Here is a 22,759-nt window from a genome sequence, read left to right on the forward strand (position 1 = left end):
CCCCGCCCCCCAAGGATCTCAGCGTTCTGATTCCGAACGTCCCCGGCAGTTGATTGGTGAGCTGGCGCTCACTCCCCCCGCGCCCGGGCCCCTGAGGGTGCTCGGCGCTTCCGCTACGGGGTTTTGTGGGGGAGGGGGAAAACGGTTTATTTTATCGCCCCCTTGTACTCCCCCCCCCCCAGCCCCACACGTGGGTCGGGCGGGCAATCTCCCAGTAGCTACCGACCGAAGCTGCCCCGCTTCAGTCAGCAGAGATGATCCAGTCCGGATCCCAGCCTCTGCGAAAGGGGAGTTTAAAGGGCATATGAACAACGGGCTGAGGGTACGGCGCCCGCGGGCCGCAAGGAGCCCGCCAGTCTAGAGAACGGGGCAGCCCTGCCCCTCGCCCCGACGAATGCAGGGGGAACGAGTGTTTGCGCGGGGAAGCGGCTGCCCACGGCCTCTCCGCTCAGACAGCGTGGCGGCGGTGGCGGGAGAAGGGAGGAGGACGGACAATCCCACACACTTCCTGGTTCTCTCCCCAGCAGCACAAACCCCACGAAACTCCGCTGCCCGCCCCGCCACAACTTCCACGGCAGCGGGGCCTCCCGGGCGCAGGGACAGGTGCCCGCCGGCCTGTTGCCCAGCCCCACGCCAGCCAGGTTGCTACCCAAGGTGATCACTTCCTGATTTGTCCTCCATTGCTTCAGCGCTGCAGCCGCCCCCGGCCCAAGGCGTGCGCAGCTGCTCCCGCAGCCTCTGGCGCGCACCCCCTGGGCAGAGAGGAAACTTGTGCAGGGCACCTACCGGCTCGGATGAGCAGGTCGAGCTGGTTCGTGGGCCCCTCATGCAGAGAAGTCGCCATGTTTATGGTGCCGGATCGGCTTCACATTGACTCGCAGCCTAGGGAGCGCAGAGCTGGCGGGCTCGCACACACGCAGCCCCAGCGCGGGGCGGGCACACAGCGCGGATCCTTCCGCACACCGAGCGGCCCGCCAGCCAGCCCAGCGCGGGTCACCCCCACAACACAACGCGGCGGCGGGGGAACGCTTCCTCCACACAGCACACACGATCCTTCCGCCGCCAGCCTCAGACAGGAAGTGGCGGGCTGCCACTCACAGCAGCAACACAGAGCAAGCGGCGGAGCCCGCGGCGCGAGAGCGGGCGAGGGCAGGCCGGCAAACAGACATCTGCGGCTAGGGGGTGCTGCCTGCGCCGAGCAGCTAATGCTGAGCTCGGTTCCCCTCGACAGGCTCCGACAGCCCCGAGCAGCTGCCTGCATTCCCGCGGCAGGGAAGCCGTGCACAGCTCTCCGTTGCCTCTCTGCAGATGGCAGGACTCAGCACTAACGCAGAGGCCCTGCCCCGAGTGTCTGCGGACGGGGGGTAGCGGAGGCTCGCCCCATTGCACTATGGCGGGAGCAGCCTCTCCGCCCCCTCAGCTCAGTTGGGGAGCAGGTAGGTAAGTGACAACCTTCTTCTGACGTCCCGCTGCCAACGGGGTGGCACCTGCTCGGCATGCGAGGACAAACGGCGGGTCCTTGTGCAGGGAGAAGAGAGTCCCGGGGCTGACAGGAAGGATCGCGAAGAAAGGTAGTAGACTTCTCTCCCACCCATACTGTCAGCTCAGCGGCTTAGCTCCCGCAACGCATCTTCTTCCTAGGAGTCTAGCCTTTATATGGGGGGAGGACGCTTCGTCCTGTAACGAGTTCAGGGTTTGTCCCCACATTCTTTCTGGAGCATAAATCCCTCAGGGTTTGAGGAGTTGGAGATCATGGAAGACTTCCCAAGCATCCGTAGTCCAGCATCTGGAAGACTTATTAAAGTCAGCCGTACGTTACAACGTGCTCTTCCAACTCTGCATTGTTGCCTGTGTCGACATCAAGCAGTTTAACAAAGGATCTTTGCAAGAGATTGCTATTAGGTTGAGATTGTTATCCAAACAAATTCCGAATGAGCAACATGGACGTATTCAAAAATCTAAATTGACCCACTGATACAGCCTAACTGCTAAACCTGCTTTATCTTCACTTTTGATTGGGCTACAGCCATTTACTATTTCAAGAGAACAGGGACTGTATTGTAATTCACTGTAGTCTCACACTGTGTTAAGGCTTCTGGTTACTGAGAGATCATAGCTATACTGACATTGCTAGCTTCCATTAGTCTTTGAACTGAAAATATCCTTCCCTTCTAGGAACTGTAAAAAGTTACAGATCTTGTCTTATGCAAATGAAAGGCAGCCACTGTGCATTCAGTTTGCTATGAGAAAGATTACATGCTTGGGTCTAACTCCAGGCTATCTCCCACATAATAGCACAACTCTTAAGAAATTTTAGCCTTTTGCACGGAATCAGGCTAAACCTCATCATAAATGGCCTGTGCTTCTATCAGATTAGCAACTATAAGCACTTTGATGCTATATCAAGAATTTCTATCCTTTGTTTACTGATGTGTCCACCTGTAAACTAGACTTCAATCTAGCTGAAACTGAAAGTATGTACAGGGAGCAATTATATCAAAATCAGCAATATTATGCCACATATTGAAGTTCTTCAGCAGTGTCTCACTCTGGGCTTAAAAGTACACAAGTGGATATATGCATCTTTAACTGTATCCAGTGCACTGGGAATTTTCAGGAGTATCTTTGTCCAGACTGTGTTTTTCTCAAAACAGCTTCTTTCATACAATCTGACAGCTACACATGGCCCCCTTCTGTGATATCAACGCAGTGGTAAATGCCCTCCTGTGACCTCCCTTATAAAAAGTTAAGGGATCATTGTATTCCCTCTATCAATTTTTTTTTAAATATAGCAGTCACAGTAGCCAGAGGGGTACATGAATTAGAAATTCCATTCATAGAGCCTCAGTTTTGCCTTTGTTATGCTGACAAAGCAATTGTCAGGTTGAACTCATCATTCAAGTCAGTTCAGTATCTCAAATCACAGCAAATGGCATCTCATCTTTTTATTCCAAACCACAATACTTGATAGGAAAACTGTCAACTTGAACTGAAAGTAAAAAAAAAAATCTGAACTGCACTAAAATATTTAGAAAAGACAGCTAATCTGAGTTTACATACAGGCAGTAAGGAACAAAAGATCTTCAGTATCTAGATCCATCCATTAGATGACAGGAGTCATGCAAGGAAAACAGCTTCTCTTCTGCACATAGATCATTATCTATGTAGTAGGGTCATTTGGGTGGATTTATCCCCTTAGCAAGCAACCTGCAACAACAGCCATATGCTCCTTCATAAAACTTAAGTTGAGATGCAAGCCTCATAATGGGAGGAGCTAGTGCCTCACTCACTCAACAAGGAGAGCCTACATACATTCCCCCTCTTCCCCCCCCCTCCAGTTTTGGGGTATGTATAGGGAGGAAAACAATTTAACCTGTTTAGATGCTGATGCTGAAACTCTGGCTCTGTGAACCTGCTGAAGAACAGGAAAATGTGCATGCCTACAGAAACTGCCTGTCTTCAATTAGTGATGTCCACATCTATGATCAACTCTAATTATTTAGTAGCTCAGTCAATAATAGTTCACATTCCCAATCTGCTATAAGTATATTCATGGGTGGTTAATATTTTACTCCTAAGAACTTCAGCGTAGTGGAAGGTGCTGGGAAATTGTCTGACCAAGATAATCCCTTTTTCCCTTTAAGTAGAGACCCTGTGGACTTTGTCTGCATGTTACAATCATCACTTATCTGTACAGCCCTCTTGATTAAGGGCCACTTTTATACAAGCAGCCCATCAAACCTGAAATATGCTGATAGCTCTAAATGCCAGTCTGAGCTTGTAGGTGTGCTCAAGGAGCTAGCAGCCTTGCTAAAGTCCTATCCTCTCCTAGTCTCCTTCTACTGAAGCTTAGCCATCACCTTCTCACCTGTGTGGAAGGACAGAGGTGGAAAACAATGCTCATGTAAATAGAACAGTACAGAACATATAGCAGAAGCAGCCCCATGATACACTTTATGTTTCACGTGCTGCTCATGTAAGTTAAATTCTAGTTATGCCAAAACTAAGTCTGAAGAAATGTTCACTTAAAGCTTGAATATATGACACACTGCACCTGGAAGGTGTATTTACAGCAAGTTACATGGCAAGTAGTACTTACACAATGAGAATACACTTATTTTCCTGTGTCTAAATACTGTCTTCCATAAGCAGGAAAATCAGCTCTTCAGATAGAACTGTGATGAGACTGCCTAAATTCTAGCCCCATCTTTTATGATACAGTGTAAGAAGACTTTGTTGGGGGCACAAGCAAGTGTGGACTAAACTTTCACATAAAACCCTTTGATTTCAGATCAGACTGGCTGCTTTCCAGAATACTCTCTCCATTACACATCCAGTTAGAATTTAGAACACTAATTGTATTCATGTAGTTAAATTTAGGAGCAAAGAAGGCTCACAGATTACATTCAAGTAACAGTTCAGTTACCTTGCTTTCCAAGAACTAGTTCCTTGACCATCTTAAAGGGAGTGGATCACTATCCCTTGCAGCTCCATAAAACAAAATTCCCTTGTAATAACTAGAACAAAAATAGGCTGTTATTCCATATCCGTCAGTGTAGTATCTGAATAGATATTCTACCCCTATAGTTACGTGAACCTTTTCTATGACCCTGCAGCTTGCTATCAATCGTGGCCTTAAAATGCAGCTCAACTCTGAAAAATTATTTAAAATGGTATTTTGTATAGATCTGCTGTCTTTAATGGATAGAGTAACTATTTAACTCCTGTTAGTACTGCATAGCCCACACAGCTCTGATAGTGAACTAGATTTTATTCTGACTCATGCATCAATTGTTGAATAAGTTCCAAATAAAGAGAAAATGCTGCTCTGTGTAACACCTATGAAATGCTATGGAAATCAAGGGATAGGATGCAATGTGGACAGACAGTATGAAATTGGATAGGTATAATAAGAAATTCAGTTTGCAGAATTTTTACAGGTAGCAGTACTGCCTGAACTAGAAAAAGCATAACTGACTTTTCAGATCGCAAGTGGAGTTTTCAGGACTTAAAATTTAAAACGAAAAACTTATGCTTCAAACTTTCACTAGCCCACAATGCTATTTTTGCAGTTCTACGCTGGAGAATGACTATTTAAACAGGAAGAATCTGCTCAGCAAGCGGAGCCAGTAACAGAAAGCAATGAAGCAGACGTTATTTTCTGTTCCAAAAGGTTCTTCCCTAGAGTAACCTCGTAGGCATTAGATTCCAAAAGCTGACTGTGGTACTTCACCATTAATAAAGACAACTGTCAGGCAGGCACTACTTATTCCTGAGACAGAAGCATGATCTAAAAATTACATTGGTTCTGGTGTTCCCTTTCACACCCATTTTTATTTACAAAATGATTTGAATAGTCATATCACAAACAGACATTTGAATGCAAAAGTTTTAAGCTTTTCCATTTTTACTAGTAGCAGTTTGAATTGAATCAGAGTTGAGGGGATAGTTGCAAATTAGAATTACCTGATTTTAAGATCTGGTATTTCAAAATCATACAGACCTAGTAGAAAAGACTACACATTACAAGAAATCAGATTCTCAGCCATAAAATGGGATACAGTTTTCTTTTCTATCCCTGAAAGATTATGAGATTAGCTTTTCAAGTCATCACTGATGACTTCTGACCCAGCAACAATACCCCAAAAAAACCAAATCCTAGATCTGTAAAAGGGATAAAAGGAACTCTTATAGGACTGTTACTGTAACTGCACTTCAAGTAGTTATACAGAGTATAACTATGGCACCCAGTGTCTTACTAGACTCTTGCTTCTGTTATTTTCTCAAGGAAGGAAACACGAGTTGCATGGCAGAAGATGGCATCAAAGACCAGTTTTAAGGGATGGCTGCTGTTTGTGAACTGAGAAAAGAATTCACCAGTGCATCCATCAGTCTTGGTTAGTATAATTGAAGGTGTAGAATTAACCATTTAATCCCCATTTTCCTATTTGTAGATACAGGGATACAATTTATGTTCTAAATAAATAGTGTATATACAGATGTACAGTTTGGGAAAATAAACTTAGGCCAGTGCTGCTGCTGTATTAAGTGTTCAAAATAAAAATTATTTTTTTAAATGCAAGTTCCAAAAATTAGTTCTTAATCCCCACTTGCATTAAAACACGAGTCTGATTTATTCATTAAAATAGATAAACCATGTTTTAGCCAAAGATTTTACAAACTTTTTCTATTTATCTAAAGTGCTACATTTTTGTACCCTGACAAAGGGGTAGTATCTGACATCAACTTTGCTTGAAACAGCTGAGTGCTTAATCAAGTTTGTACAGCCAACAACTGGACAGCCTAGTCAGCATTTAGATCTTCCACAATAAGCAACACTCCATTTATTTTTAAACTATTCTCAGTCAATGCCAGGAAACAGTATTTTCCTATCCTGTCCAAATTCTGTCAATGGGATACATCTTAACCACTAATTCTAAATGGTTAAGGAAGCAAATGCTTCTTAAAAAATGTAAGCCAGATGTCCACATTAGTGTCTTCCTAGTAACACAGCTTAAAATCAAGCGTCTGGACAGAATGGAGAATAATGTACTGTTTTGTCTCGTCTTCTCCCTCCTCCCCCCACCACAAATCAATTCTAATCCAACTACCAGGTTTTAAACTGATTTAATGTTCAGTGCTAAGCATACAACATAACAAAATTAATGCAGACATATCCAGACAACTGTAATACAGTTTGGAGGCTCAAATTCAGAAAGATGAAAAAAAGTAGCGTTTTTAATTAAAATGGAAAAAGGTCTAGAAACACAAACAGGTAAAAACGATTAATGAAGACTTGACGTAGAATTGAAGAAGACTTGAAGTACAGAATTGGTTCCCACAGTGGTAGTAGTAATCTGAAACATCATCTGTAAGAGAGAGAGAATTTGTTTTAAAATAAACAGTTTAATGTACTATGTTGTATAAAGGGATGAGGAGGTCTAAGCTTTACTCCACTGTTTACTATTTCCCCCCTTTTAAGGATAACCATAAGCATTTACAGGATAACTTTAAATAACTAAACGTCCTATCTAGCTTAAGTTCTATATAAATTAAACAAACATACCAGCATTGTTGTCTTTCAAGCTCCATATTTTTCATCACATCGTAAATCCTGGAAGGGCTCCTTTTCAGATCCCCAGTTTTTCAGGTAGGTCTTCTACCTCCCTGTGGCAACAATATTTTTAAAATTAAAACAGACCTTCAGTTTTTGCCACAGGGAGGATTTCTGATGGAACGCCAAAAGCAAAAAGGAGTTGTTATTGTTCACACTGAAGTCAAATGAAATCTCAACTTCTCTTTAAAAAGAAAAAAGTTGGGTTTCCTCTTGATTGTGATCTGATTATTCTTAAATGTGCCAAGATGAGTGAGTACAGGTGTGAGATTTTACAGAACAAACAAAGCACATGCACACAACTAATATAAGTTGCATTTGTCTTGAAGCACCTAAAACATAGTACATATTAAGTGTCAATATGTTCTTAGTTTACCTAGTCTTTGAGAAGGACCAAGTCATTTTGTTTATTCATTAGGGCAATATTTTTCAAAATAGCTTGTTTAGTTTACTGCACAGCAAAAGGTATTTTAAACACAACCTGACTGTTTCTGAAGACAACATGCATAGCAAACAAATTAATACTAACCTTTTCATGTTAGCATGATCAAACAGGATTCAACGAAGTATGTAACCAATTTTTCTGAAGTATTTCCAAATATTTGTGTTTTATTTTTTTGAAATAGCATTATTTTAGTGTTTTATCTTTACCTAGTTTTTTCATAACAGATTGGCATTTTACCAAGCATCCAATATACCAAAAGAAATTTAGTAAGGTCACATGAATATAAACATACTTCAGCAATGCTAGAATGGTAAATTACATTTGGGTGTTCTACCGTTAATAAGTCTCATAGATTAAGTTCTCATTTAGCCACATCCTTATCAGCATTCAAGATATGTACAACTAGCAAAGAGATTTAGGTAAACACTATTTCAGAGAGTGGCTAGCTCTTAAATGGAAGCAGCTTCTGCAGCTGCTAAGGATGAACTGCAAAGGTTTTGCAGAAGAATATACAGTTTAACACTAACCGCCACTGCATTTTAACAAAATTTTAAGACAATAGCGAGGTCCATGAGGACATGACTACATTGCAGCTTGGAATGTGCCTCCCAGCCTAGGTAGACAGACACTAGATCTACTTGAATTAGAGTGCTAAAAATAGCATATCCAAATGGCTAGCCTTTACTGCAATGTATACACTGTTATTTTTAAGGCACTAACTGAAGAAGAACTAGCATGAAGAACTGAAGAAGAGCTAGCATGTTTCAGTCTATCTGAACTGGGAGGAATGCTCCCAGCTGCAGCATAGATATACCCTGAGAGTCTAAAGAAATTGGATTGTAGACTCCCAGGTTCCTCCATTAGAGTGACATCTAAATGTAAATATAAGTTAAGAGCTATTTCAATCTAAACCCTATGTTCTGCCTTTGGAAGCTTACACAAGGGACACACTGACTTCAGTGGGAATGTCTTGTTTGCATCTGAGGATCAATTTTAACCCTATCTTCCTTTAAGTTACATTCTTAGGGTGCTCCTGTGGATTGAAATGTTTCTACTCTCAGCAGACTGGTGGATGTTTCTAGAATGTTTAAAAAAAAAAAAAAAAAAAGTCCTTTGAGCTGTTCTTAAATTTTTCAAGTGTCTGAAATAGATGTCCTTTTTTAAAAATGATTTTTTTAAAAAATACTGATTTACATTTATCCTGAACTAAATCCTCAATAAGAATTAGCATCCAACATTTGAAGAAATTTGCTTTGCCAAAAAAAAATAACCACCCTGCTAGCATGAACTTAAAGTTAAATACTATGGATTTCCATTCTTATACTTTGTATAGTTGAGTCAATATTTACCTAAATCACATTCTTCAAATGTGTCAGAAACACTTGTCTTTGATTACTTTTTGATAGAAAAAACCTGCACCATAAGTTGTGATAGTACAACTGGAGCTGCATTGACAGACCATTGCAAGGGATCTGATTGCAAGACAGAGGCCACTAACATCATTCTTCATTAGATGGTACACAGGGTATAAACTTCAAATCCTCTATCAATGTTACAGTCCATTGTGTGAACCTCACACTTAGCCAGCCCATTATATCTGGTAAAAAAGAGATTAGCCCATATCACTGAAAGCAAGAAGTGTGTGTTTTAATCAGATGCTTGTGAATAGATTAGTTTCAAAGTGGTTCAGAGCTTTTAGGATATTCAGTGCTGATTTACATCCTGTGTTACCCTACCGAAGTCAATGAATTGCAATGGGTTGCAATCTGGCCCACTGTCTATCTAGCCGCTCTATGCCAGTATATTTAAACCACCCTCAACAAGTGGCAGTAGCTATGTCACTAACATAGCATTGTCCACACCGGTGTTTTTGTTGGTGAAATTTATGTTTTTCAGGAGGTGGTTTTTTCACATCCCTGACCGGCAAAAGTGTTCATGTAGATGTAGCCTAAGTAACCTTGTTTTTACTGAACTAGTTTAACACACCAGGTTCTTAAGTTCACTAAGACTCCCATTCACTTTAATGGAAAGTGCATAGGGCCCTAGCTCAGGCTCCCTTTCCTTATAGGGAAATATAAAGTCACATTCTTCTAGGAATGCTAGCACTGAACCAATGGGTGAAGGGGGGCAGAAAAAGTTCACAAAAAGCATTGTTTTTTAAATCTACCTGTTTCCACAGTTTCGGTCTCAATTTCTTGTTCCTCTGCTACATCTTGCATCAGGTAAGTTTCATCATCATAAACCAGGACCTGTGCAGCATAGCCCTGTTCTAGTCTCGCACTAGGAACTGGTTCCACAATCACTGCTGGGTATTTAGAGACTGGGTCATTTTCCTATAGAGAGAGAAACAGCTCTTTTATATATTTCATGGAACGCCAATACAAAAATATTTCTAAGAAGTTCTTTTTTGTGGGAGTTAAGGTAAAACTTCTAAAACAAAATTTAAGAAAATGACCTATCATTAAATAAGGGATACCACCACATTATATTCTCCTTTAAATATAAACAAGTTAACAGAGTTTTAAAATATTCCTACGGTGAAAATAAGTTTATTTTCCATAAGAATGCTGGCAAAGTGTGTTACTTTTTCCCTAGTAAAAATATTCAGATATGAGAAGTAATTCTCTTTCCCCCCAATAAACTTTTATAAATCAGTTTTAGACCCAATATTTCCTTTTTAGTAATGTGCCTGTTGCACTGTACATATGTCTTTGACCCCTATCCTGCAAACATCTAATCACATGCTTAGCTTTAAGCATGTGAGTGATCACAATGAAGTCAACAGAACTACTCAGATGTTTAGAGGTAGGCACATAAGTATTACATATGTAAATCTTGATCCTGCAAACAGACCTAATGAGCCAAAAAAAATTTAGTAGTAGTGCATAGATATAACTGAGTGGAAAATCTGCTTAATTATGAACACTATACACAAATTTATTGCAAACTACATGACAGTAACATCTGGTTTAATGACACAAAATATGGGTGTTTTTTGTTTTTTTTAAAGTCTTTGGAGCTGGTTAATTTTAAAAACCTCTGTTCTGCTCTCTTTGTATTATACAAATATCTAGAGGCATCAAATTGGAACCCAAAACCCTTGTTTAAATTTTTAAAAATTTCATTTTATATAGAAATTTATTCTGTCAATACAATTCTGAAATTTGGCAGACAGTACAACTTTCCACTTCTTCTCTTCAATAAAAGGATATCTAAAAGGATACTTTTTAAATTGACTAATATCATGCATGCTCTCTTCAACAACTACTAACCTATTTTACAAAGCAAGTAAATAATAACCCATGTTTTTTTACATACATAGTGATATGAAGTTTGTAGGCAAATATTTCTAACCTCCTGATTTTCTACTCCATTGTCATCAAACTCCAGGCCAGAACCTCCACTGTCAATCACTGCTGATGTCATGGTGCATTCCCTGGAGAGGCCTGGAAAGCTATTAGTGATCCCAAAGACAGTAATGCTGAAAATCTCAGGTATCAGAAGCTTAAATTCAGTATCCAAGTAGCATGTGTCCAGAACACCACTTTTCTTATACTGCTAATCAGAGATGCTGAAAAACAAAACAATTTGAGAAAAAGGTATAAAAAAGAAAAATACAAGTTTTGTAAATCCTCAGTTTTGTACACTGTTTCAATTTACATTAAATACCTTTAAAATGTTATTAGTCTCGACATCAAGAGGGCACCAGAGAGCAAGGTACTCTACTTGAGACAACGCACTGACCTTGATAGATCTTCAACACTACCATTGCACAGCAGTATTTTCATACCAGCTTTTAATGCTGAGGGAATAAAGTTTAACTTTTAGTTCCCTGCAGTTGACATCAATAGATTTACATTTATCTTAACTGTTCATTGTCACTATCTAGATATTTTCCATTGTTCTAAGGACAGAAACTTCTCTCCTTGAAGCCAGAGGTTCATTACTTTTGGGTTATTTGGCATGCATCCAATCAAATACAGTTTTTAAAAAGTTAATTTACTGAATATTTAATATGATTTTTCTAGATTACTTTTTTTCTTTACTGTTTCCCACTATAAAGGAAGATTTCTGAGACACTGTAAGGTGAATTGATTTTGTGGAAAATGTGTTGTGATTTTGTTACATGATTTTGGGAAGGAAACAAACCTTTCCAGAGCAATAGGATATATTTAAGAGATGATTTGTGACTTCAGTAAACACTATGGTTCAAATCTTCCAGTTTCGCTAACCTATGCTGAGCACCAGTCAAGGTGAACAAAGGTGACTTGAAGATACTTTTACAGTCCCTTTGTTCTGTGGCAACTGGGTTCTGGTCCACTCCCTGTTGCAAAGTAGAGAAGTATTCAGACTACTTATTTTATGTTGTGTCAGCTGCCAATAGCATCTACTAGCAATTCCTCTATGCCAGGAGCTGCAAGGGGGAATGACTTAAGTGCCACTTTGGATGACTCTATTCCACCTGGGAATTTCCCTATGCAGGTGAAATCCTCCAGTGGGTGGAGCCACTGGTTTTAAGGTTGCTTTGTACTACCCAAGTGATACGAAGCAGCCCTATCACTCCAGAGAACTGGGTCTAGTGTGTGTGTTTCTCTTAAATTATTCTGATAATCAAACCCTTACTAAATAAACAAACAAAATAATCCAACATGGGAAGAACACAAACTGCTTGGTTACGAAAATGGATCTTACCGAGTCACCAAAATGATTAATGTCTCACAGAAGACACACATCTGGCACAGCATTAAAACAAAGTAAGGAACTGCCAATTCCCTCCACTTATTAATATCAGTACAGCATTTTAAAAGATTAGTACTGAGCAATTAAGGGAATTAAAGACAGGTAATTAACGTATTCAGGTGCAATTACAGCTCAAATGGAAGATGAAAATTTTTTTAAGTGTCTCTTAAGAAGTGACTAGATAATAGATTTAGAGGTCATTTGATGTGGATTGCATCAATTTTTGAGTATTTAAGGTTAGGTCTACCTGGAGGATTTGCTCACTCTCCTGTTGTTGCTCTAGAGCCAATGCATCTGCAGAAATCACTAGCAACAGCAGAAGCACTAGTCTCAACTAGCCACTGTTTTTAGAACGGTCACTAAGGAAGCTCAGAAAGGATCTAGATGACAACAGAAGTAAACACACCAGTGAGTGGGTCTACATAAGTGGAGCACTGGTTTGTCTCATGAATATTCATGAAGTACTGATATGGAGGGAGAGGCAAACATGTAACTAACTAGAAGATAGATTGCTATTTTAGATACTCAACAGGAATACCGATATCTCCATTCTTAATTTTAAGAAAAATCCCAATTTTGTAACTTTTATCAGGATAAGTGTTTTGGTTCTGGGCTTCTTTTTTATTATCTATAAACAACTATGTACTTCTCAATGATATTTATCAGGGACTAGTCCCTATCTGTGAAAAATTAATCTACATAATGCAGGTGTGTAGTACTTGGTCATGTTAAATCCTGAAAAAGTATGAAAGGAAGAAATATACTTACTAACTTCTGCTAACAACATTGTTTTGATTTAATAAAAGGTAAATACTAGATTACTCCTAAACATAAATTAATGCATCAACCTTAACCTGTGTTTCCAGGATTACTGTAAATGGGAAGTCAGAGTTTAAGGCCAGAAAGGACTATCAGATCATCTGGTCTGACCTCCTGTGTATCACAGGCCGCCGCCACCTGCATGCTACACCCAACAACTGAAATGAGACTAAAGAATTAAAGCCCACAGGAGTCTAAACTATTAAGCAACCAGCTCTATTTTTTATTGTGCCCCATTTGCTAAAAGAGGAAACCTTACTACTTTAGAATTTGCTCTTAAGCAGTCCTATAATAAAGTTTCATATCTCAGTTCTGCAGTCAGTAACATCATAAATTCATAATGTGAGAATGCCTAAACTTCCTTTTTGTAAATTTCTTTAATCAAGATTGAGAACAGTACTTTGTTTCTGAAGAACTGCTATCTTAAAATATTCTGTATAAATGTTGCTATTGTTCAGAACCTGTCTTCCCAAAGAAGAAATAATCTGTATTCATAAACACTGTTTGCAGGAACAGTTTATTGCTTCAAGATGCAAGCTTTTGCTGTTTATTGAGATTAACTTGTATCTTCTTTTCTAGTGCTTTGAACTCAAATCTGATCTTTACAGTTAGTAATAGCGCAGAAATCCCTAGGAACTTGAGATGCATGGCATGGGTTTATTCTGAGCTCAATTATCTTGTAAGTAACTCCATTAAAATCAATGTCTTGTAGTGGAGATCAAAATCTGGCCTAAGGTTTTAAACTTTGTTCCATTTTCAGTATAATGCCATCCATACAAAAATCTAATACAGATACACAACAAAATTAGTTTTGCAAAGACAACAGACAGAACTACAATATAAGCCAGAGCCTGTAAGGTGCCAAACACCTTGATATGAGCTTGCTGATGGATCCTCAATCCTATTGGGATGGGACCCTATACCATAATTAACACATCATATTAGTAAACTAAGCAAGACTGTGCTAATGATTTTGCTCCATATTCATAGAGCCGAGCGTAAATTAACAAGCAGTAGCCATTACTGAGATTAACAAACAGTAGGGATCCTCAAGGAGGGATCGGAGGAATAAAATTAGTAGTTTGAAATTGTTCTCCCAAACTGGGCATCAGATCTAAAGGCCAAATTGAGGAAGTAATACCATGTAAAGTAATGCCATGCCACCTTTCATGTTTCGTTTCATATTTCAAATGATAGCTGCATTGTGAAAGCATGCCATAGATCTAGTTATTTGTATCAATGTAATGCCTAGGAATCACAGTTATGGACCAAAATCCCAGTGTTGATGGTACTGTAATCCCCCAAATGTGGCTAAACAGCTGCCAAGTTCTAGCAATCAAGATTACATAGATACATTTGGACAGTGTACATTGAGACAGTGTTTTCCTTCTATGGCACAAGTAGCTGGGCAACTTCTAGATAGGACCAAACCAATTTAAATAACTAGGGCTCCTCTTAAGATGCACCTCATCTAGCCATCAATGAGGTTGAGGAGAGAAGGGAAGAAATGGGAAGACAGAAATGTCAATGGCCTGAGTGAGATGGTCTCTGGTTTTATCTCAATGAGAAATTCAAAGGGAAGACACAGGACCATCTTGCTTTTATTGAACATAGTGAACAGGGAAACCACTCATTAGGCCCTGGATCTCGCTAGCCCTTTGCTGGATTAAAGTTATAGGTATGATGAATGCCATCTTCAGAGAGACAGTAGGGAGAACTATGAATGAACAGTCAGGTTGACTGAAAGCTCAGAGACAGATCTGACTGTTTTAAATTAAGTAGAAAGTCCCAAAATTAAGAGAACACAGGACTGTTGTAGATCTATCCATTTCTGAACTGTCCAGATCAAGATTTTTTCCATTTCATTAAGACATTTTCTTGTGGAAGGCTTTTTGCTTTTCAATAGAATGTTTGGTCTTCAGCAGAACACTCAATCTATTGACCTCACCAATTCAGAAACTAGACTGTCAGTCTGTGACTATGGCTCCAATAACAGAATCTCACTCTAACTCTGAGATAAAAGATCTGGTAGATCAGGAAGCAGGACTTAAAGCTCCAATGAGTTCCAAGAAGTTGGAAAACTCAAAAGCCAAACAAGGCCAAGGACTCATGGCTCCATAAGGAAAAGAAGATGCAGGTTTGGCAGAGTCCAAAGAATCTCTAGAGATACAGCTCAAACAGGGTAAATGCTGGTCCAGGGTAAAAAAATTGTGTTGAGTTCAGATGGTGCAGCCAGAAAGATAAGGCAAAGCCTAATTCCTCGCTAGAGAGGTGTGTGCGCCAAAGCCTAATGTGGAGTAACAAAGGGAAAAATCCCTGCTAGCGTCTATGGAAGAGGAAGAAGACAAAACCACTAATTGGTACCAACAAAAGCACAACTAGCATCAGCTCCCTGCTCTTCCTGGTGTTAGAGCAGGGGTTCTCAAACTTTTTTTTCTGGGACCCCCTTTGAAAATATTTCAGGCTGTGATGACCCACCCAAAAAAGGGACAACCCTCCCATGCCATGCCACCCTTACTTCTGCGCTGCTGCTGAGGGTGGTGCTGCCTTCGGAGCACCTGGCAAGCAGCTGCTGCTCTCCAGCCACATAGTTCTGAAGGACTCATGGGGCTGACGGCCACAGCAATGGCATGCATGGAGGCGGACAGCTCGCAACCCCCCCATAATAATCTCACAACCCCTTGAGGGGTCCTGACCCCCAGTTTGAGAACCCCTGTGTTACAGAGTATCAGCAAAAGGCAACACTGAATGACTTCAAGAATACTAACATTAAGGGAGTAACGAGGCATCACCCCCTTGGTAACAGAAAGCAACTAGGAGAAAGTCTTGGTACCACGCCTTCTGTGACCGGTAACTGGGAATATGGAAGCAGAGAAACACCCGTCACACTGTACCTCTTCTGCTTCTCCCTCTTGCCATGAAATGCCAAGAAACTGAGTTGGAGTCACAAGTCCATTTAGCTGGGCTCAGCCCCAAGGAACTCCTGGCATTAACCTTTACACTCCTCATAGACAAAGGCAAGACTGGGACCTTTGCTGCTGCTTTTGGTGGTCCAAAAAAAAAACCACTTATGGCAAGGAGGTATGTCTTCAGAAACTAGAGGCTACTTTTCACAGAAGTATCAGATGCTAAGTACCAGACAGGATATGTCTACACTGCCGGTGGCACCACAGGATCGATTTTGTGGATTCAATTGAGCGGCAGTGAAGACTCGCTCAATCAAACCCAGAAGTCGACTCTGTTCCACCCCAGCAAGAAGCGTAGTGCTGCATCGACAGAAGGGCATTTCCCGATGACGCAGCGCAGTGGAGACACCGCGGTAAATAGACATTAGGAAGTCAACGGGAGAGACGCAAGTTACTGTATATAGCTTGCGTTCTTCTGTTGACTGCTGCCAAAATCCACGGCCAGTGTAGACCAGGCCTGAATCAGCTAGACCTATCTAGCTATATAGCCCACATCGCTATAGTATCCAAGCATCTGTCTGCAGGAATTTGGGACAGCCCTACTAATCTTTTTGAGTACTGTTGAAGATAAGAAATTTAGCAAGTCTAAATGCTACTCTTCATCCAGCAACTGAAGTCAATGAATTATCAGTGACTAACATCACTGGATCACAAAGCCCATGGCTTTAAGTCTATCCTGCTAGCCCATGATTCTACTTAGGTCAACAGACCACTAACAAGGATTAATCAGCCCAACCGAGCAGAAAAGGAGCCTAAGAGGTACAGACCCTGAATGACACAGATACTTCAAAACTGGGTTGTTGGGTTTAAAAATAAAAACAAATCACAAAAACTAGACAAAAATAGTGCTTGGAAAGGCAAAAAGGAACAGCAACAACAACAAATAAATTAAACAAGGGAAGCTTCAAGGATACTGAGCTGTGCTCAGACATCTGCTCCTGCAGCAGTCAGAAGGAACTTAGGGTAGTTGAAACATTACCCCCTTTAATACGCAGAGTGTTGGAGATGGATTTTGGGAGTTGCCCATATGGATGCAGCAGTGTACTATACTACTTTTCAAAACAGCAGCAAAGCCTTCCTTGGATGCAATTCAGGGGAGGGGCAGTCAGCTAGGAAGCCAAATTAGTTACAAATTCAGGCCCAAATCCTGCATTGGCATCCATTAATCCAGACCCCTGAAGATTCCCTTTACCTGTAACAGGATGGGTTTCACATCAGCACAGGGGCCCAATTTAACAGATACGATGGCTTCTGTATCCCAGCAAATTTTCACTAGTATTCTCTGCTACATCTGCTATACTTAAAATACTTGTGAGATTTTTCCCCAGATGACATTCAAACCTTGTTTTATTTTGGTTATTTTTTAATAAAATGGCATTTGCAGATGAAAATTTGGATGATTGTTACTCCTTGTCATTTGCTGTGAAACTCAGAGTCATGACCCAGAAAGAGAAGATTTAGATTCAGGCACAGATCTTCAGTTACAGCTGATAAACACCCACCCACTACTGCTTAAGTGGGGAATGCAATGGTGGTCTTTGCATTCCCTAGTCCAAGGCCATCTGTGTTCTGGGTCAGTCCCTCGGAGCAGCCCAACTAGTTGCCAAATTATACCAGTTGCCAAAAGTTCCAACTTGCTGATACAAGAACTAAGGATCACCAAAGCATAAAATCCTGGCCACACCCTGCACACCAGAAGCTCTAACCACCAATGGATCCTGCTCCACTGGGGTAATCTTTCTGTGGCCAGTTACATAGGAACTACCATGCTGGATAAGACTACCAGTCTATCTAATCCAATAACCTGTCACCAACAGCGGCAAGTACCAGCACCTTCAGAGGAAGACGCAGGAAATCTTGCAGTGTAGGCAAAGAAAGTTTCCTCCAACATCTCAGTAGTTAGTGGTCATCTTAAATTCTGAACCATGGAGGTTTATATCCCCTGTAAAACTCTTTTCTGGTCAGTATTTACTATTATGACTGGATATTTTTGTTACCCATACTTTGATACCCAAAGGCTAATCCCTTTATGCATCCTGATAAACTCTTGGCCTCGATTATATTGTGTGGCAGCAAGTTCCACAGGTTAAATATGTAAAGTTATTTCCTTTTAACAGTTTTGAGTTTGCCACGTTTCAATTTCACTGATTGTCTCCTGGTTCTTATTTTCTTGAATAGAATGAATCAAAGCTCCAGATTTACTTTCTCTATACTATTCATTATTTTGTATGCTTTTATCATGTCCCTCGGATCTTCTAAGGTGAATAATCCCAATCTTTTCAATTTTTTTCATGAGAGAGTTTTTCCATGCATTGACTCAAACTTGTTTCCCCACTTCAGCAGTATCCTTTTACACTGATCTTATAGTTGTTTTGGCATCAGCAGTGTGGTACAAAATGGCCACATCATAGCATCTAGACCTATATTTCTTCAGGCAAAAGAAATACTTGATTATTAGAATGTTGTTCCAATGCGGTTTTCTGCATTTCAGATTTCCATACACTACAGTATCTACATTTGTGTCTCAATCCTGATTTCATGCTCTTTGTCTTAACTAATTATGATAGCAGCATGGAACTTTGAGACTATGTGTGCATCAAGAAATACCTAATACCTGGAGGTCTGGTGTTATTATCCCAATTTACTGTAGCACTGATATTCAGAATTAACATTTTGTATTCTCACTAACACACAGCATATATTAAAAATTCACTGTTAGATGGCACAACAAGGTCATAATACAGTATATCCTCTAGAAACAAGAAACATTCCACACAAATGAGGATCTTTAGACTACTTTAAAAGTTGTTGCTGCTGCTGTTCTTTATTAAAGGGGTAAAATAGAGAGACTGTTTGTGGAGAGCATGCCAGTGACTAGTCGTAACGGAGGGAATAGGAATGAGGAATTAATTGAATTATTTCATAAAAGCTTTAAATGGGGCAAGTAAATAAGAACGAATACCAAAATTGATAGATGTAAAATATATTTTACAACATGTTAATTTATATAGTTATATATAGGCAAGAGTTTAAAAAGAACAAATGGAAAAACCTTAGAAATGAACCATTCTAGTTTAAAAACAACAATATTTAATTAATTAATATTACAATAAGAAAAAAGAATTAGGAAAGTGAGGGTGACAGAAAATAAATGTTTTTAAAAAGTAAACTTGGATGAAGGCTACCAGCTAACCAGCTGTCATAGGTAGGGCCCAACCAAATTCATGGTCCATTTTCACAAATTTTACCGTCATAGCATTTTTTAAAATCTTGAATTTCACAGTTTGATATTTAAATCTTAAATTTCACAGTGTTGTAACAAACCACAAATATGTATTTAAAAACAGCAAACTATAAGCATGTAAGACCCAGTGTTTCTCAAACTGGAGGTCCTGACCAAAAAGGGAATTACAAAGCTATTGTAAGGGGGTTGCAGTATTGCCACCCTTGCTTCTGTGCTGCCTTCAGATCTGGGTGTCCAGAAAGCGGCAACTGCTGGATGGGCGCCCAGCCCTGAAGGCAGCGCCTCACCAGCAGCAGCACCGAAGTAAGGATGACATGATATGGTGGCAGCAGTATTGCCACCAATACTTCTGCACCGCTGCTGGCGGCGCTGCCTTCAGAGCTGGGCGCCCAGCCACCTAGCTCTGAAAGATAGAGTAAAAGTATATAAAAGACTAAATTTCACAGGGGAAACCAGATTTCACAGTCCCTGATGCATTTTTCATGGCTGTGAATTTGGTAGGGTCCTAGTCATAGGGCAAGCTAAGGCTGCCATGTTTCTTGAACCATCCTGTGTAAACAGGAAAACATTTCTATAATATTTTCTAATACCCTTTCAAGTTAGCATATAAACATGTAGATCTTCATATTTATCAATCTGAAGTTCTGCTTCTGGACTGACAAGTAACATGAAGAAACATCGAACTGGTATTTTCATGAAAGCAGGAAACCAAACACACGATTCCTGAAGCTATGTTTATGCTGACAGCCAAAGAGAACTGCCATCATGCCTAGCTGGGAATCTCCCCTCCCCTTCCAGTATCTGAGCCCTCTGGTGATGAGTCCCTAACATTTCTACATTTAGTAGGTCATCCAAATGACAGGACGGGAATTCCCATGAACAGCACCGCCATAAAACCAAGCAAGACACATCAGAAAGCGGGAGCAGCACATGAACTAAATCAGGAGGAAAAGCAGAGACTAGACGATCTCATTTACTGCGCTCCCACCTGGAAAACAGTCGTGTGTGGACTGCAGGCTGTCTCAGTGACACACCGCTGTCCTGCATAGGCGTGAAAAACAGTTCCAAACCACCACCAACTCCTCCCCCGCCCAACACACACACACACACACACACACAAACCATTTAACGCCGCTGACCCCCAGAACTAGTCACACACACTCCCAGGTACTCACGGCCACCAAGGAAGGCGAAGGCGAAGATCAACCCCTCTGCCCGACGCTTCCCCAAGAAGTTAGACGCGCAATCAACGCCGAGCAGGGCAGGGAGTATCGCGAGTCACCACCCCCCACCCCCGAAACTGAAAGTGCAGGCTGCGGGGGAGGAGGGGATGGCGTAACGCCGCCGAGGACCGATTCAAACTGCTCCAGTTCAGTCCGCTCGGCTGCAGAGCCGCACCATGGCCTCACTCAACCCCGGCAGCACGGAGCGGGGAGGCGGTTGCCTCACAGCTCACCCCGGCTCTCTGGAGACGTCGCCCTCCAGCCTGTTTATTTGCACAGCCCCGAGCTGCGTGAGTGAGCGAGCGAGCGAGAGCCGAGCAAGTTCCCCCGCCAGCTCCCCCTCCCGCCCCGGCTGCCAGCTCTCGCTCGGTGGCAAATACCTACAACACCTGGCACCCCCCGCCTCCATTATCCCCTATTGCTCCGGCCGAGGGAGACGGTCCCCGGGAGCGCTGCCCGGACAGGTCCCGGCTCCTGCCCAGGACACAGCGCCCTCCCGCCCCCCCGCTACGGCAGTAAGTCTCGAGGATAAACACTGGCGGGGCTAGGCACATCCCAGCCTCCCCCCGGCCCGGACAGCGCCGGGGACCGGCTGGGCTCAGCGGGGCTCGGTCCGGGGTGAGGCTGACACCAATCGGCCACCTGAGCCGGCCCCGTCCATCCCGCCCGCCGTCAGCTCCCTGAGGCTCCGGCCCGCCACGCAGAGCGGGGGAGCAGGACTCGCCCGCCCGCCCCCACCCAGGCCGGACTCACCCCCGAGTCGCTGCTGCCATTTCGCTGCTGCCAGGGTCGGTGTCGCCAGCGGAGCGGAGCGGAGGCAGCACCAGCCCGCCTCGCCTGTCCTGTCCTGTCCTGTCCGGGTGTCAGGGGCAGGCGCGGCGGCACGTCACCCTGGCTCCCCTAGGCCGAGAACCCGGAGAGAGCCGGCGGGCCGGAGCCTCCCCAGCAGCAGCGGCGGCGGCGGCGGCCCCGGGGGTGGGAGGGGGCTTGGCCAGTGTAACAGCAGAATCTGCCCTGCCTCAGAACGTGCCCCTTCTCCTTCTGCACATGCTCGCCGTCCGAACGGGGCCCCGTGGGCATGCGCACGGCGTCCGCACATGCCCACTAGCGACGGGAAGCTGCTGCCCGCACTCAGCCCTTTGCCTCGCTGGGGCTCCTCTCTCTCTCTGCCCGAAGTTGACGCCCAGAGTGCGACTGGGCGGGAGCGAGCTGCGCAGAGGGGGCGGGGGCAAGGAGCGGTGATTGCCCGCCCGGAGTGTGGGTGCAGCGGGGAGAAGGAGCAGCTCAGGGTGTCCGGTCAGATGGGTGAGTGCAACACATCAGGGCAGTGGGAGCGAAGGAGCAAATAGGGGGCCGGGAGAAGGAAGGAAGAGGTCGGGATGGGGGGGTTTAGAAAGCAGAAGTGGATTGGAACAGATCGAGTTGGGGAAGGACGAGCAGATCATGGTGATGGAGCAAAAAATTGGGGCCAGGGAGTAGAGGGAGAGGTAGAAACAAACCGGGTGTCTAAGGGATGGAGGAAGAGACAGAGGGCGTGATAGTGAGGCAGATTTTGGAGACTAGGGGTGATGGAAGAGATCAGTGGGAGGTGAGCAGATGCTAGGCTAAGGGAAGGAGGAGCAAAGCAGGGAAATATAAGAATAATAAAAGGATTTTATTGGAGTTGGATTTTCATTACTGGAACAGAAAGAATCTAGAGAAAAACTAGAATAGAAGTATTCAATGTGTCCAATATGCTTGAACGGTTTCCTCATTACTGTGATTAATGTGTGTACTGATGTCAATTATTTCCCTTGAAGATTACCCAGAGTGAGGGATGATTGCTGTTATAATATATATTGTCTAGATGTATCAGTTAAAACATAATAAAATGTCTCACTTTCAAATTACTTTCAAATTAGATTGTGTTGTGGATTTTTTTCTTTCTGTATTTCCATATTTAGTTGTTTGTTTTTATTTGTGTGAGGTGATGTTTCTAGGCTTATATTTTCTCTCTTTAATTAATGGTCCTCCTTTTTCAAAAGTAAAAAAATCTCAAATTTCAGTAATACCTGTCATAAATGTTAATAGATCGTAAATTGTCTTGCTAAAGAAGTTGTTTGGCTTTTCCTTCCAAACGTTTTTTGCCAAAAAAAGTCCATAAACATGTTTTGTTCTGATAATGTGTAATATAAACAACATGGGTTGTTGTTTTGCATAGCTGCCTTC

General features: G+C 42.3%; 1 protein-coding gene and 1 long non-coding RNA gene across 10 annotated transcripts in view; one reads left to right on the top strand and one right to left on the bottom strand.

Annotated features, from left to right (window-relative positions):
• The window catches only part of ELF2 (E74 like ETS transcription factor 2), a 57,733-nt gene extending 36,134 nt beyond the window's left edge, over positions 1 to 21,599 (bottom strand). For 2 of the 8 annotated variants that reach the window (XM_067568026.1, XM_067568024.1), the window contains exons 1-3: positions 21,305 to 21,599; positions 10,914 to 11,130; positions 9,727 to 9,892 (exon numbers count right to left, since the gene is read on the bottom strand). In XM_067568026.1, coding sequence (XP_067424127.1) covers positions 9,727 to 9,892; positions 10,914 to 10,985 — 238 coding nt within the window. In that variant the 5' untranslated portion in view covers positions 10,986 to 11,130; positions 21,305 to 21,599. Of the gene's footprint in view, positions 1 to 786; positions 1,849 to 4,426; positions 4,483 to 9,726; positions 9,893 to 10,913; positions 11,208 to 21,304 lie in introns of those variants that run through there. The other 6 variants (XM_067568031.1, XM_067568027.1, XM_067568025.1 and 3 more) reach the window with 5 other exon arrangements.
• On the top strand, positions 1,319 to 14,103 carry LOC137166348 (uncharacterized). 2 transcript variants are annotated; one of them, XR_010923665.1, is made up of 4 exons: positions 1,319 to 1,440; positions 5,789 to 5,897; positions 10,950 to 11,053; positions 13,166 to 14,103. It is a non-coding gene; the product is annotated as an uncharacterized lncRNA (long non-coding RNA). The 2 variants fall into 2 exon arrangements; XR_010923664.1 differs by having other exon boundaries at positions 1,319 to 1,436.
• Positions 21,600 to 22,759: the final 1,160 nt, after the last annotated feature.

Source organism: Emydura macquarii, unplaced genomic scaffold (genome assembly GCF_026122565.2).
Source record: "Emydura macquarii macquarii isolate MOO-44397 ecotype Brisbane River unplaced genomic scaffold, CSIRO-AGI_Emac_v2 contig_2834, whole genome shotgun sequence".
In the NCBI taxonomy this organism is placed as follows: domain Eukaryota; kingdom Metazoa; phylum Chordata; order Testudines; family Chelidae; genus Emydura; species Emydura macquarii.